This window comes from Nicotiana tomentosiformis, chromosome 11 (assembly GCF_000390325.3).
Source record: "Nicotiana tomentosiformis chromosome 11, ASM39032v3, whole genome shotgun sequence".
Classification (NCBI taxonomy): domain Eukaryota; kingdom Viridiplantae; phylum Streptophyta; class Magnoliopsida; order Solanales; family Solanaceae; genus Nicotiana; species Nicotiana tomentosiformis.
Window position 1 is genome coordinate 83615801 of NC_090822.1, and position 15723 is coordinate 83631523.

At 40.2% G+C, this 15723-nt stretch overlaps 2 protein-coding genes across 2 annotated transcripts; one reads left to right on the top strand and one right to left on the bottom strand.

Annotated features, from left to right (window-relative positions):
* Positions 1–2585: 2585 nt before the first annotated feature.
* Positions 2586–6512, bottom strand: LOC104114301 (zinc finger CCCH domain-containing protein 17). The gene is made up of 3 exons (XM_009624706.4): positions 6185–6512; positions 4941–5051; positions 2586–4762 (listed from the first exon to the last, which is right to left on the bottom strand). Exons 1-3 carry the CDS (start codon positions 6314–6316, stop codon positions 2861–2863), a joined length of 2145 nt encoding a protein of 714 aa, XP_009623001.1. The 5' UTR covers positions 6317–6512; the 3' UTR covers positions 2586–2860.
* Positions 6513–14055: 7543 nt separating this feature from the next.
* LOC104114300 (protein SLOW GREEN 1, chloroplastic) lies at positions 14056–15505 on the top strand. Its single transcript, XM_009624705.4, has one exon. It carries the CDS (start codon positions 14276–14278, stop codon positions 15227–15229), a length of 954 nt encoding a protein of 317 aa, XP_009623000.1. The 5' UTR covers positions 14056–14275; the 3' UTR covers positions 15230–15505.
* Positions 15506–15723: the final 218 nt, after the last annotated feature.

Here is a 15723-nt window from a genome sequence, read left to right on the forward strand (position 1 = left end):
TGCAAAGATGCTTATACTTATGTGAGATGGACTCCCTTAGCCAAAATATTGGCCATAAATATAAATCTCCACCTTGGCCTAATTTTGGCTGATATAGTAAATTTGCTCAACCTTCTCCGCAAAAGCCCCAATGGGCATATGTCAAAATTTAATGCCATCAAAACCAGACAAGTTGTCTGATACCGAAACTGTAGTAGGGCCTATAACAGTGGATCCCAATAAAGTATATAACGAACCAGATCTGTGTGCTTTCATGATCACAAAAGCACCATGAGAAACTTTCAGAACTCCACCTTCACCTGTGTACTTGCACCCAAGAGATTCTAGAGTGCCCAAAGAGATGAGATTTTTCTTTAAGTCAGGAACATGTCTAACATCGGTGAGAATTCTCACCACACCATCGTGCATTTTGATCCAAATTGTACCTTTGCCAATAACGTTACAAGTAACATTGTTACCCAGTTGGACAACTCCACCTGCAACTGAATCATATGTAGAAAATAAGTCCCTACTAGGACACATATGATATGAACAACCGGAATCTAAGATCCACTCATTTTCTGATCTGAAACTAGTTTCAGTTGCTAAAAATATAGTTCCCTCAATCTCATCAGTTGCTACACTAGTTTCAGCGGTGTCAGTATTTTTGTGCTCATTTTTTCTTTCTTTATGTTTTTCTTTATTTTTCAGTTTATAGCATTCAGAGATTATATGACATTTCTTATGACAATAGCGACACTCTAAATTATTGTATCTGGATATGGAGTCGGATTTGCCCCTAACAAATAAGCCAACTTTCGCTTGAGTTCCACTAGCTTCCCCAGTAATATCGCTATCTATTTGTTCTTTTGATTTTAAGATATATTTAATATCCTTATAAGAGATATTATCCTTTGCATAAAGCATAGTATCTCTTATATGCTTAAAAGATGGGGGTAGAGAATAAAGCAGTAACACGACTTGATCCTCATCTTTAATTTCAACATCTATATTACTCAAATCCATAAGAATTTAATCAAATGTGTCAAGATGAGAGAGAATAGAGGTACCTTCACCCATACGAATTGTATAAAGTTTCTGCTTCAGGTAAAGTCTATTTTTCACTGTTCTCTTCATATATAAGGTTTTCAATTTTTCCCACATGCCTTTGGCTGTGGTTTCTATGGAAACTTTACGTAAAACTTCATTTGATAGATTTAAAATGATACCTGCTTTTGCCTTTTTGTCTATGACGGCAAACTCCTCATCCGTCATTTTATACGGCTTCTTCTCCTTTTCTTGCAACGCCAAATCTAAGCCATCCTAAATTAGGATAGCTTCCATCTTTAATTGCCACATTCCGAAGTTTGCACTTCGATCAAATTTCTCAACATAGGTCTTTGTTAGAGTCATTTTGGCTATTGAAACTAACCCGGTTAGATCGGGCTCTGATACCAATTTGTTAGGATCGGGAACCCGGGTAGTGCGAAATTTAGCCAAACAATGGTATGATGACAATAACAAAGACAATGGAAGTTGATAACAACGACAATTAAAGCATATAAAGAAGACACAAATTTAACGTGGTTCGATCAAAGTGACCTACGTCCACAAGCGGAGAGGAGCAATTTCACTATACCAATAAGAGTCCAAAAGAGAGTACAAAATTAGAGTAAATACTCTAATTCCCAAATACCCCAAGAGAATAAAACTCACAAGATCACTCTAAAGAAAGGGTTCACACAAGTGCTTCCCAACACTTAACTCTCATACAAAACACTCTTAATAAATGGAGGAAAAGAAGAAACAAGAAATGAAACTCAAGTCTTGTTAGTGTGTCTAAAATGAACTAATTGTCTTCCCTTTTATAGGCAAAAAAGTCTTGGCCTGTTAGGTGTAAAAGAAGAGATACAACTTGTGCAAATGATGTCCGCAATATTTTTGGGTCCCAAAGAATATTGCCAACAAAGTCTACAATTTGCAAAGATAGTTATGCTTATGTGAGATGGACTCCATTAGCCAAAATATTGGCCATAATTACAAAAAGTTCTTTGCATGCCATTTTTGTTGACATTTCGACTACAGGTTAATTGTTTATAACCTTTGTATCTTTATGTTTTTGTGTCTTAGGTCTCGTATATATTTCTTACAATTTTATCCTCCTAGAGGGCTTGTCTATTTCCTTATTAAAAATAGAATAATGAGACTAAAGAGGCGAGGTTAGACTTCAATATTGGCAAACCAACTAGACCTGAAAGATCTTTTAGAGTAGCTTGAAATTCCTCAAGATGACCTGAAGAACTAATGTCCACTATCCAGGCTGAAGGATTTGCTCGCTAACAAGTTACTATTACTTTAATAGAGTCAAGACCAAAGTTGGGGAAGTGCACAGATAGCCACTCCTATGTAAGGCATAGCCGAAGTTGATAAATTTTTGTAAGTCTAGCCGTTTATATACGGGTCTGAAGTTAAGGTGTATAAATGACCTTTCCGTATAAGTTTAAGAGGCAACTCATGTATTTTCTCATTTATCAATACCAAACACTATTCATCATGCAAAAGAAATTCCACTAAGCTAACCTGATCAGGCAATTGCAAGGAGAGGATATAGCAAAGATACTTTCTGTTTAACACTCTAAAAGTTACAGTCATGATGACCCTTTTGGGCAAAACCTGAATGATAAAGCTGCCCCGAGCCACTAACTGGTGGAAAATTATCCATCCAGTCAGAGAATTTAAATAAATGAGAAAAAGTTTCTAATAGACAAAGAGCAAGAAAAGAACTCTCTCTACTTCTAAACTCAAAACCAGTAGAGTTAAATTTGCTCATTAAAAAACCTAAAAGAGCTCACAGATGTATAGAAAATGAATGTCCCGACATTTATGAGGAAACAACACCCAACTTCTTTGCAAAGTCATCTCCATCATCATCATCATCCAGGTATTCGTCATCAAGGTCACCATTCTCACCTTCATCTAATGTGTAATCTTCACCCTCAACCGGCTCATAGTCATCATCGCCATCTACCTGATCATAGCCTTCGTCGTGGCCTTGAGCGTCTGCTCCTTCCACAATCATCTCTTCTTCAGCTTCAAGTTCATTTGCACTGCGGCGCAAAGGAGACTGGTGATCTGCAGCAAGCTTAGATTCTTCCTCCTGCTGAATAGAAAGGCCAGATCCATTTTTGATGATAGCAGACGGAAAATCCACCATATTCCCTGTAGTCATGGAAGTCATCACTGTCTGGCCTTTTCTTTCATGTTCATAGTCTTCGCTACCACCAGATGTCATACCAGCTCCACCCTCTCTTTTCCTCTTCAGAATCTCTTGCAGAGACATTGGTCCTTTAAATGATTGATCCTCCCCACTATCAAGCTTTTGGAACTTACGCTTCCCCAGGTGTTGTTGCTCGTTGAGATTTTGCTCATTGCTCTCCGCAGTTTTCCCAACTTTAAGTTCAACAAGACTTTTAGGACGCACAAAGTTGGAATTATTGTCATTTATTATATCTTTTCTTAGACGAGGACCTCTGTTATTTCTGTCACCATTACTGAGATCCTCTTGCACTCTTCCCTTTATTCTGTCTTGAAGCCTTCCTTGGTAAGAGGACAGCTGTGGCCTTTCTGAAGACAACCTACCACGATATCTTGCCCTATCCATTTCCCTATTCAACCGTAATTCAGCCCTGTCAGTCGGAGAAGATGACCTAACTGGAAGCTTTATTCTTCCTCGAAGGCGACCACTAAGAGAACTATCATGGGAAGGTACATAGTGTGCATCCCTCCTAGAACTCTTGTTGGCTCGATCCTCAACATTCTTTTCACTTGAAAAGTCATGACCAATGACAGATTTCAAACCATTACCTCTCCTATGCTTCGACAACCGATGTCTCAGATCTGACATTTTAACTTGTTCAGGTCTATCTACTGTACCATATCGTCTCCTTTCAAGATGAGCTGACCCCCCTGGTATTCTCTCAGAAGAAGCTATAGGCTGCTCCCAAGCATAGCGACTCTGTAGCCTGTCATATGAGTCGTATCCATGCCCATCACGGTACATATCTCGGTCAATATCTGCCACTGAATCATAATCAGCAGAATCGCCCATGTCATATTCATTTCTCCCCCCATTGCTCCTTGTTCCACCATACTGATCTTCATCATGATAATAATCTGAACCTCTTAGCTCATCGTCCACAAGAACATCAAAACCAGGAGAAGGCTCTCTTGAAATTTCATCATCCTTGTTCTGCATGCTGCTGTGATCATCAAGGCCAATGGGCTGCTGCACCCTGTTGGGGCCACTGAGCGAATTGCCATTGGTTGCAGGCATACTTGTTGGCTTGTACCTGGTATTCTCTCTGCTTATGACAGAATTTGGTGGCAGTACCTTCTCATCAAAGGTATTCTCTTTCTTAGTCAGATGATTTTCCAGTTTCCAAACTGGTTTAGGCAGTACACTGGGCTTCGGATGATTTGTTTGCGGAAGTTTCTTCCCTTGCACAGCATTTTGAATCCCACCAAATGCATTCTTAGCAATTGGTGTTTCACTAGATGCAGTAGACACTGGAGGTTGTAAAGGTTTGCTAGAAATGGAGTTCGGTGCATGCATGAATGCACAGTTATCACCTTTTGAACAAATCCCTCTCTGGAAGAATACGCAGGGCACGCCTTGTTTACTAGAAGCATAAGGAACCTGTGGCATAGGTGCAACAGACACCACTGGAGCTACAGAAGATCCTATAACAGTTGGAGCTTGAGCTTCCAAAAATCCATCAAGAGGCTGTAAGGAGGAGGTTAATAATGATCAATTGAATGATTAACTTGCCAAAACAGAGCAATATACATCTGCTAGTAAAAGTAGAAACTCTAAACGTACATGATAACAAGATACTTTGCGTATTTATAGCACAGAGATGATAAAAAGTCTAGAGCATGTTGAGAAAGAAATAGTAACTCACAGGATGCCGGAATGCACACTTCGGGTTTAAGCAGTTTCCGTTCAACCAGTACCAGCAATCCCTTGGATTAAGCCGAGCCATGTCACTATGGCGGTACTCACACTCGCTTCCCTGTTAACAAAATATTTAGTGCGTCAGCGGAAGTATAAATAGATCCATGGAGGCGAATTAATTAAATTAGAACATTATATAGCATGGAGAAATGCACATAAACGTATTCACACAAAAAGGGACACAGATCCATAATAAAGAAAGATGCTAAGGCATCTGTATAGCAATTGCTTTTTCCCAAACAGTTATCAAAAGAGAAATAAATGAGAAATAATTCAGTAATTGCAGTGTTGCATCGATTAACTTTGTCTTATATGATAAAAAGAATGAGGCATACTTGCAGCCGATAGATTCAATTGCAAAACTAACAATCCGACAAAGAAAATAAATTATGAAAAGAGAAATAATTCAGTAATTGCACGCGTTGCATCAATTAACTTTGTCTTATATGATAAAAATAATGAGGCATACATGCAGCCGATAGATTCAATTGCAAAACTAACAATCCGACAAAGAAAATAAAGACAAATGTGATTGCCCGAATAAGATTATATGTGTTCCTGGAGGCATAAACCAACATTTATTGTCGGAATCCAAGTCACCAACTTTAAACTCGCTACAAGATTGTCTACATCCAGTTTGACAAAACCAACATAAAAGCCGCAGAAACAAAACAAATTTCGAAGACAAAACAATTAAGCTCTTCTAATCCAGACAACACAGCAGCAGAAATCAAAAAAGTTCCACAAGAAGTTCAATAATCCCAAGCGATAGATAGTTTTATAATCGCAGCCACACAAACATAGCAAAAATTTGAAACAAATATCCCAGCCCATAATATTTGTGGCAAATTATACATATATACATCAAATCTTGTATTATGTAGATAAATCTCGACATAAAAATTTACTAAAATATTGCCAAGATTTTCTGACAAGAGGAATCTTTTAAGCTGTAATCTGACAGCCGCCAAATATAGGGTTTACTGATAATAAAAGCGGTAAAAAGAAATCATCTTAAAATTTTATAAAAGGAATAGAAAACACAATCTTTATCTCTTGCAACTCAGATCCTCAACTAGCAGCCACACAATACTTCACGATTTTTTTTTTAAAAAGGCACCAAATTCAATAGAATTAACACTTGATCGAGAATTAAAGGTATGTAGAAGAACCAAAAGCCAAAGATTGGACCTTTTTGCAAGTGAGAGGAGAAGCGAGAAAATAGACACAATCGGTGTTTCTCTTGAGAGCTTCATCTTCAGCTGATGAAGGTGCCGGTGGCTGAGTTTGCAATTGCGGCAGCGGCGGCGTAGGGCCAACCATGGTGGCTTGGGTTTCTTGAATTGAACCCTAAAGAGATCCTACAAAAATCTTGAGGGGTGGATCTAGGGTTTCCGGAGGCGGCACCGCTCCGGTATGTACACCAAATAATGCGTGTTTGTGTGTGTAATTAACGGCACATCTGTGATGTGAATGAATAATTTGCAGGGTTTGGGAGAGGAGAAGAAGATGAGGTAACGCTGTGTGAAGAGAAGAGAGGCTTTTTAATATCCAGGTGGACTGGACCTTCTTAAATTTCTTTTTTCCCTTTTTCTGCCCCTATTTCCTTTTTGTTTCTATTTTTTGCTTCTTCTTGTGAATATGGGGTAGTAATTTCAACTTTCCTAAAAAGGTCGGGGAAAAAAAAAGTTTTCTCTATATACTGCAAAATAAAAGTAACGAGAATTAATGCATCGTAGTTTCCTCTTTTGGAAAAAAGTTTAGTTTCTCTCATTCTTATTTCCCTTTCTTCCATCCTTTATACTTTTTCCTAAAATATGCATTGTTAATTTGTTATTAAGAAACTTAATGAAATAAATTACGACTATGTAAACTCCTTGTCTTCTACAATTGAGGTGTAGGATTCAAATTTCATCAGTAATAACTTCTTCTTTTCCTTATCTGAAAATGGCATATTGTTTGTGCAGTGCAAAGGCTCAAATATTCAAAGTAGACATATAATTGTTGCGTATACAGTGATACCCTTGAATGAACTTGTATTATGCTATCTGATTATAGTTCTTGGGAGATAAATTAGGTGGGAAGTTTGGTGGTTTTGCTCTAGTTACGTGCTGATAATTTATGAATGATTTTAAATGCTGATAAATAGATTATTGTTTCTTGATTGAGTACAAATTCGTCCATTTTTGAAATTGCATTTATCTCTTAAGTTCATATTCGTCTACTCGTATATCTAACAGTTTTGAAGGAGAATATCGTGTTAATTTTAAAACAATCTCATATAATCCTCACCAATTTGTTATGATGATAATCCTTTCCTTTTTAACTTTGATGTTGCTCCTAACAATACTAGTCTGAAACCAACTACGCATTAATAAAGAAGGGGATTGATGAAACTTACACTGAGAGATGAAATCGAAGAGAGATGATTGAGCTCAACAATTTCTTCTTTGATTCAGCTAAGAGGGAAAATGAAAATTACATCTCCTATTCCATTAACTCTTCACTATATATGCAGCTCACTCTAACCACTAAACCTCTAACAGCAAACACGCGTGTAAGTAGTTGCTAACTTTTAAGTGTTACAAATACATCAACTAACTTAAAGTTATTTTCACTTTACTAACCTAGGCATTACATGACTAGTCTCATTAGTTCCCCTCAAGTTGGAGGGTAAAAAGATGTTAAGCAACCCCGGCTTAGAAACCAAATACTCTTGTTGTGTTTTTGTAAGCCCCGTAAAAATTCGCAAAGGAAAAATAATGTTTCGTAGTGCCGAACTGTGCTTACGTGTTTGAGGGTTATAGAAATTCTTCGCTGTGAGCCTGCGAGTCGCGACTCGGGCTTTTTGGGTTGAACAATGCATTGAAAAGAGAAGGAAAAATTTAGGCAGAAAAATACATTTCTACGGCCCACTATGCGGCCGCAGAATCACTCTGCGGACCGCATAATGGTCGCAAAATGAAGTAGGGGCGAGGCGGTTTGGGCAAAAATCTACAGTGCATTATGCGACCGCAGAACAGGTATGCGGGCAACATAACTACCGCAGACCTAGGCAGATTTCCCCTAGTTTTTGGCATCAAATTGTGCGGCCGATATGCGGACTGCATATCCATTCTGCGGTCGCATATGCGACCGCATGCCCTGTTCCGGAGCTTCATTTTTGAGTTATTATAACCCGAACCTACTTCATTAAATAGATGATTTGTCCCATTTTTGAGCTAAAATCTGACATTTTGAGAGTGAGGGAGTGATCTTCAACAAATTGTCTTTCAATTCTTGCTCGAATCTTTGAAGATTAACAAGGAAAACTCACTAGGTCTTCATCCTAGAGGTAAGATTCTACACCCTAACCCTCAATCTCGAATTTTATCTAGAATTGGGTAATTAGTAAAATGATTATTGGGTATGGGAGTTGGTTATTTCGCATGTATGTGTTATCAAAGGGTGTAGGAAAATTGTTGAGCTAAAAATGATAAAGAATGAGTTGTGGGATCGTTGCTGCATTTCCACCCGCATATATTAGGGTGAGGCGGCGGGGCCGCTTTGTGTGAAAATGGGTATTGTATTTACACCTCCACTCGCATACGTTGGGGTGAGGCGACATGGCCACTTGAGTAGAGTTTTGGTATTGTATTTACACCTCCACCTGCATGCATTGGGATGAGGTGGCAGGACCGCTTGAGTAGAGCTTTGGTAATGTATTTACACCTCCATCCGCATACATTGGGGTGAGGCGGCAGGGCCACTTGAGTAGAGTTTTGGTATTGTATTTACACATCCACCCCGCATACATTAGGGTAAGGCGACAGGGCCGCTTGAGTAGAGTTTTAGTATTGTGCTTACACCTCTACCTGCATATATTGGGGTGAGGCAGCAGGGCCGCTTTGTGTGAAAATGGTTACAGAGTATCTCATCTTAAATTATATAAATGTTAATGACAACTCTTGATAAGCTTGCTTTGGTTTAAACGGCTATCTATGTTATTCTATTGTCACCTTGATTCATCATATTCATATTGTATTTTCGAGTTCTTAAATTGGTGTTTGGTTTTCATACTAGTACTATTCGACATGTACTAACATCCCTTTTGCAGGGAATGCTGCATCTTTAATGGATGCAGATGGTTTCACAGCGGAGGATCCTGACCAGTGATAGCAGTGCTCATCTTTCCCAGCTGACTTGGTGAGCCCCATCTCATTCCGGGGTTGTGTGTCTTTTGTTTCGTATGTGTTATCGTGTTTTGAGGTATAGCCGGAACATTATTGTCGGCACTATCATTGTACGCTTTGGTATTTGTAGAGGCTCCGTAGACTAAGTCTGTGTTGTGTATGGGTATTGGAAATGTTAAACAAGTTGTGTTATGATTAAATCACTTGTTACACTTTGAACCATGAAGGTGTGTGTGTATGTGTGCGCTTTGAGACAAATTAATGGAGTAACTAATGATAATGAATTGGTATTGTAGACACGATCATCTTATTATCTAATTAACGAAAATATGTATTATCCTTATTTATGGATGAGTTTGGGTAGAAGGAAATCTAACAGGCTTGCTCGGCCGGGTTCACTCGGTTGAGCACCAGTCGCGCTCCCAGATTTTGGGGCATGACAAACTTGGTATCAGAGCCTAAGGTTTCAAAGTGTCCTAGGATGTCTCGGAGCTGTGTCTAATAGAGTCCTTCTTATCGGTGTGTTGTCGACCACATATATAATTAGGATGCTATTTGGGGCATTTAGGAATAATACCCTTCTTTCATATTCTCGATCGTGCGATAAAGCTGATTGTAAAATTGTTCCTCCTTTAACTCGTGCGTTGCTCTAAATTTCAGTACATGGCACCTAAAAAGAAGGAAAGAGCTAGCCAAAGAGCCAATGTCACCACGGGAGTGGCAGTTGATCCTATATTTGATGATGTGGGTGAGCATCCAAGGGGTGAGGATATTCCCCACCACAGCTGATCAGACCACACTTGTCCCTACGCCTACTGAAGGTGCAACGGTTCCTCCAACTGATATTCTAGTTCCACCTCCAGTTCTAGCTTCCAATTCTGGTGTGTCTGATGTTGATCATAGGGGAGCCATACAGATGTTGACACATATAGTGACTTCTCAAGCCCAGAGATCGAGTGTTGGGCCTACTTCTTCCAGTCAGCCAGGGGAATCTGCTAGTTCTAGGGTGAAAAAGTTTCTTCAGTTAGATCCTCAAGTGTTTACGGGTACTAATCCCGAGGAGGACCCCCGAGACTTTATTGATAAGATGCACAAGACTCTCTGGGTTATGCATGCTACAGAGATGAAGGGAGTGGAGTTGGCCTCCTACCGCCTGAAAGGGGTGGCCTATTCTTGGTTTGAGTCGTGGGAGGAATCCCTTGAGAAGGGAAGCCCTTTGGCAAGGTGGGTGAGTTCACCGATGCCTTTATGGATCATTTCTTGCCTACCGAAACTAAGGCAGCCTGTGCCGCGAGTTTGAAAGCCTAAAATAGGGTAGTATGAATGTGTGAGAGTATCATATGGAGTTTGCGCGCCTGTCCAAGTATGTTATTCACATGTTGCCCACTATGGAGGCTAGAGTGCGCCAGTTTGTACAGGGCCTTAGCCCCTTGGCTATTAATGACGCCACTACAGCTGCCTTGAATTCCGATATGAACTATGGTAAGATGGTGGCATTTGCTCAAGCCACAGAGACCCGCAAATTGAAGAGTAGAATGGAGCGTCAGAGTAGTAGCAAGGCCCGGTCCGCGGGAAACTTTAGTGGTTCTTTCGGTGATGGTGGTGGTGGTAGGTCGGCATTCAGGGGAGGGTCATCAGTACCATCTCAATCATTCTCTCAGTCTTCGATGAGTGCACAGTCATCTGAACCTAGTAAGGGCAACATATGACCTCATCAGCAGGGTCGGCCCGACATAAGGTTTTAGCAGTGGAGGCTCTCATGCCCTAAGTGTGGGAGGATGCACTTTGGGTCCTACTTCATGGACCTACCTGTATGCTATGGGTGTAGTGTGAGGGGTCACATTCAGAGGGATTTCCGCTCGTCCCGCCGAATTTTGGACAGAGGTGCGGTGCAACCAGCTAATTCTACAGCTACTACATCCACAACACCTCCAGTTAGAGGCACCCCAGCACCCGCAGGGCGTGGTGCAACTAGGGGTGGTGCACATAATTCGGGAGGACCCAACAGATTTTATGTTATGCGGAGGCGTCAAGATTCAGAGGCTTCTCCAGATGTTGTCACAGGTATATTGTCTGTCCAATTCCTTGATGTATATGCTCTTATTGATCCCGGTTCCACTTTGTCATATGCCATTCCTTATGTTGCTATGGAATTTGGGATAGAACCGAAACAACTTCATGAGTTGTTCTATGTATCTACTCCACTTGGTCAATCTATTTTGGCCGCGCGGGTTTATAGGGATTGTGTTGTCACGTTGCGTGGTCGGGACACCGTGGAAGATCTTATTGAATTGAGAATGGTCGATTTTGATGTGATAATGGGGATGAATTAGCTTTATTCTTGTTTTGCCAAGCTTGATTGCCGAACCAGGACTGTGAGGTATGAATTTCCAAACGAGCCAGTTATTGAGTGGAAGGGTGATGATGTAGTGTCGAAGGGTAGGTTTATTTTTTTTACCTTAAGGCCACGAAAATGATCAACATGGGGTGTATTTATCATTTGGTCTGGGTTACGGACACCGATGCTGCGGCACGTACACTTGAGTCTGTGCCTGTTGTGAATGAATTTTCAGGAGTCTTTTCGGATGAACTCCCTGGGATCCCACCAGACAGGGAGATTGATTTTGGGATTGACGTGATGCCAGACACACATCCTATATCTATTCCACTTTACAGAATGACACCGGAAGAATTGAAGGAGCTAAAGGAACAATTGAGAGATTTGTTAGAAAAAGGTTTTATCCGGCCGAGTGTGTCGCCTTGGGGAACACCGGTCCTTTTTGTAAGAAAGAAAGATGTGTCACTGAGAATGCGTATTGACTATCGGAAGCTTAATAAGGTCATAATCAAGAATAAGTACATAAATGACTTGTTTGACCAATTGCAAGGTGCTAGGTATTTCTCCAAGATCGATTTAAGATCCGGATATCAGCAATTGAAGATCATGGAGCAGGATGTTCTGAAAATAGCTTTTAGAACCCGATATGAGCACTTTGAATTTTTGGTAATGTCTTTTGGACTAACAAATGCCCCAGCAGCTTTCATGGATCTTATGAATCGAGTCTTCAAGCCTTTTCTTGACTCCTTTGTGATAGTGTTTATTGACGATATCCTTGTATATTCACGCAATCGAGAGGACCATGCTGATCATCTCAGGGTAGTTTTGCAAACCCTATATAAGCACAAGTTATATGCAAAGTTTTCAAAGTGTGAATTTTAGCTTAAATCTGGTACATTCTTGGGTCATGTAGTTTCTAGTGAAGGAATTATGGTTGATCCTCAAAAGATTGCGGCTGTGAGGAATTGGTCGAGGCCTACAACTCCAACAGAGATTCGCAGTTTCTTAGGCTTAGCTAGGTATTACAGAAAATTTGTGGAGGGGTTTTCTACCCTTGCCTCTCTGTTGACTAGATTGATTCAGAAGGCAGTTAAATTCCAATGGTCAGATGCTTGTGAAAGGAGTTTCCAGGAGCTGAAATCAAGATTGACTATGGCACCGGTGTTGACCTTACCAGAGGGTGCATATGGATTTGTGGTATATTGTGATGCTTCAAGAATTGGGCTTGGGTGTGTATTAATGCAACATGGCAAGGTGATATCGTATGCTTCTAGGCAACTCAAGAATCATGAAAAGAATTATCCAACACATGACTTAGAACTTGCAGCGGTGGTATTTGCGTTAAAGATTTGGCATCATTACCTTTATGGGGTCCATGTGGATATATTCACGGACTATAAGAGCCTTCAATATATTTTCAAATAGAAGGAGCTGAATCTGAGGTAGAGAAGATCGCTTGAGTTACTCAAAGATTACGACATCGATATCTTGTATCACCCGGGAAAGGTCAATGTTGTGGCGGATGCTCTTAACGAAAAATCTATGGGTAGTTTGGCTCACCTGGAGGCATATCAAAGGCCATTGGCTAAGGAAGTTTACCGATTGGCTAGTTTGGGAGTTCGTCTTGCGGACTCTAGTGAATGAGGGGTAATTGTGCAAAATATGGTTGAATCATCACTTGTTGTGGAGGTCAAAGAGAAGCAATACAATGATCCATTTTTGGTGCAATTGAAGGAGGGGATTCATAAACATAAGACTATGGATTTTCCTCTCGGCTTGGATGATGGTACGCTAAGGTACCAAGGGCGGTTATGTGTTTCAAATGTGGATGGTCTCCTGGAAAGAATCATGACTGAGGCTCACACTTCTAGGTATTCCGTGCACTCGGGCTCTACAAAAATATATCATGATCTCAGCATCCTTTAGGAGCTGAAGTTCAACAAATACTAAACAAACTTTACCTCTTAAAATGCTGAAGTTCAACAGATACTAAACAAACTTCAGCTCCTAGAATGCTGAAGTTCAACAATTACAAAATAAAAACTTCAGCCAAAATTGCTGAAGTTCAGTAATTATTGAACTGAAGTTTTTCATTGCACTATGAACTGAAATTTGCATGATTGCCTTTGCAAGTCAGGCCAAACTTCAGGCAAAAATATCTGAAGTTTTGCTTTGATAAGGCTACACTTCAGACAAAACATTCTGAAGTTCAAACTTCAGAAATAAAATTTTGCTACTTCAGACCCGTATGTCTGAAATTACGCAAAAAGTGAGTACGCTTGTAATTTGTTTTGCAAAACGGATATATGTTAAAAGGTGACCTAAAAACTGGGTATAGATGCAAATTCCCCGCATTTCGTAGGCTCTTCAATATGAAGGGTTGGACTGGGCTATTAAATTCTCAATCCGCTAAGGCTGGACTGGACCGGTCCATTTTGACAGCGCTATGGACGAGTGGTTACATAGAGTAGGTTGGTCCGGCTACACCTATAATTCATTTCATTTCTAGTCGCTCTTCGTTTCCCCTTTTTTTTCTCAAAAGAAAAGAGGAGGAAAAGGAAATTTTAAAACAGGACAAAATCAGACTCCGCATTAGATCAATTTCCTTCACGAGAATAATACAAGAACTCTCACCTGCTCACCTAACTCTTTTATCCTTCTCATAATTTTGAAACTCTAAACCCTACAGCAGCACTAAAACACACTCCAAAAACTCCGCCGGAGACTTTCCATCACCGCCGGTAACACCACCACCACCCAACGGCGACCACCATGAACTCCACCTTGTCTCTTGGCTCATCCTTCTTCCCCTCTACCGCTAACCCCAATTTACCATCCCGTCCCTTCATTTTCCCTATCCCAACAACTGCTGCTAAGACCCACAACAAAGGATTTATCCTAAAGGCCTCCGCCAATGCTAATTCAAACCCATTAATCTCTACCCTCAAAACTGCCGGCGTTGCCGTTGTTTTCGCCGCCGTGGCCTTAGGAAAATTCTCTATAGCGACGCCACTGGCAAGAGCAGAAACCCCATCAGCTGTATTAGAAGAGCAACATCAGGAAGAGCAACAACAAGAAGAAGATTCTCCACTGACCCAATTTTTAGAATTCAGCCCTGAAGCCATTGAAACATTGAAAAATCTCCTCCAGGAAAAGTTGGAGGCAGGGGAGGATGAGGAGAGCCTGAAAATACTGAAGAAATTATCCTCTGCCCAGCCGGAGAATACGGAATGGAAATTCTTGACAGCAAGATTGTTAAACGAAATGGGGAAGGTACAAGAAGCAAGGGAAGTTTTCGAAGAGATTTTATCGAAGAATCCCCTTTCGTTCGAGGCATTGTTTGAGAATGCATTGTTGATGGACAGGAGTGGAGAAGGGGTGAAAGTGATTCAGAGGTTAGAGGAAGCATTAAAGATAGCTGAGGATGAAAACAAAGTTAAAGAAGGTAGGGATGTTAGGTTTATAATGGCACAAGTACAGTTCTTGCAGAAGAATGTTGAGGAAGCATTGAGGAGTTATGATGAGCTTGAAAAAGAGGACCCCAAAGATTTCAGGCCTTACTTTTGTAAAGGGATGATTTACAGTTTGCTTGATAGGAATAAAGAGGCTAGAGACCAATTCGCAAAGTATCGCGAGCTTTCTCCTAAGAAATTTGAGGTGGAAGGTTATCTGCAGACGCCTTTGTCAAGAATGAAGCTCTTTGGAACTGACGAGAAAGAGAGTTGAATTTGATTGAAATGGAGTTTATGGTTTGTCCGATACGGAGTTTTAAGCAGCAAATGACTTTTTCCAGGAAGGTGGAAGCTTTAACTTTGGTATACATTACTTATTTTTGAATTATATGAAGATAAGGTGAAGAAGATAAATTAGGCAATGAAATAAAAGAATAATTGCTAGAGTCTAGTTATGTTCTAGACGGATTCATATATGAACATCAGCAGGTGATTTCTGCTTTGACTCTTGACTTAAAGTTACAGTCAATTTAGTTTACTTGCCTTTGCATGTCCTGTTGTTTTGATTAGCTAGCTGAAGTTTATTTATGTATCCTAGGCCGAGGTCTCTGTTTATCCGTATGGGCAAGTAAGTTCAGTAGGAAATGTTTATGCTTTATTTTTCTCCAAATATGAATGTTGCTTTAATTGATTATGCATATATGAATCAAACTTTTATACCAAGGGTGTGACCCAATTGGAATAAACACCACGAGAGACCAGAGTTGG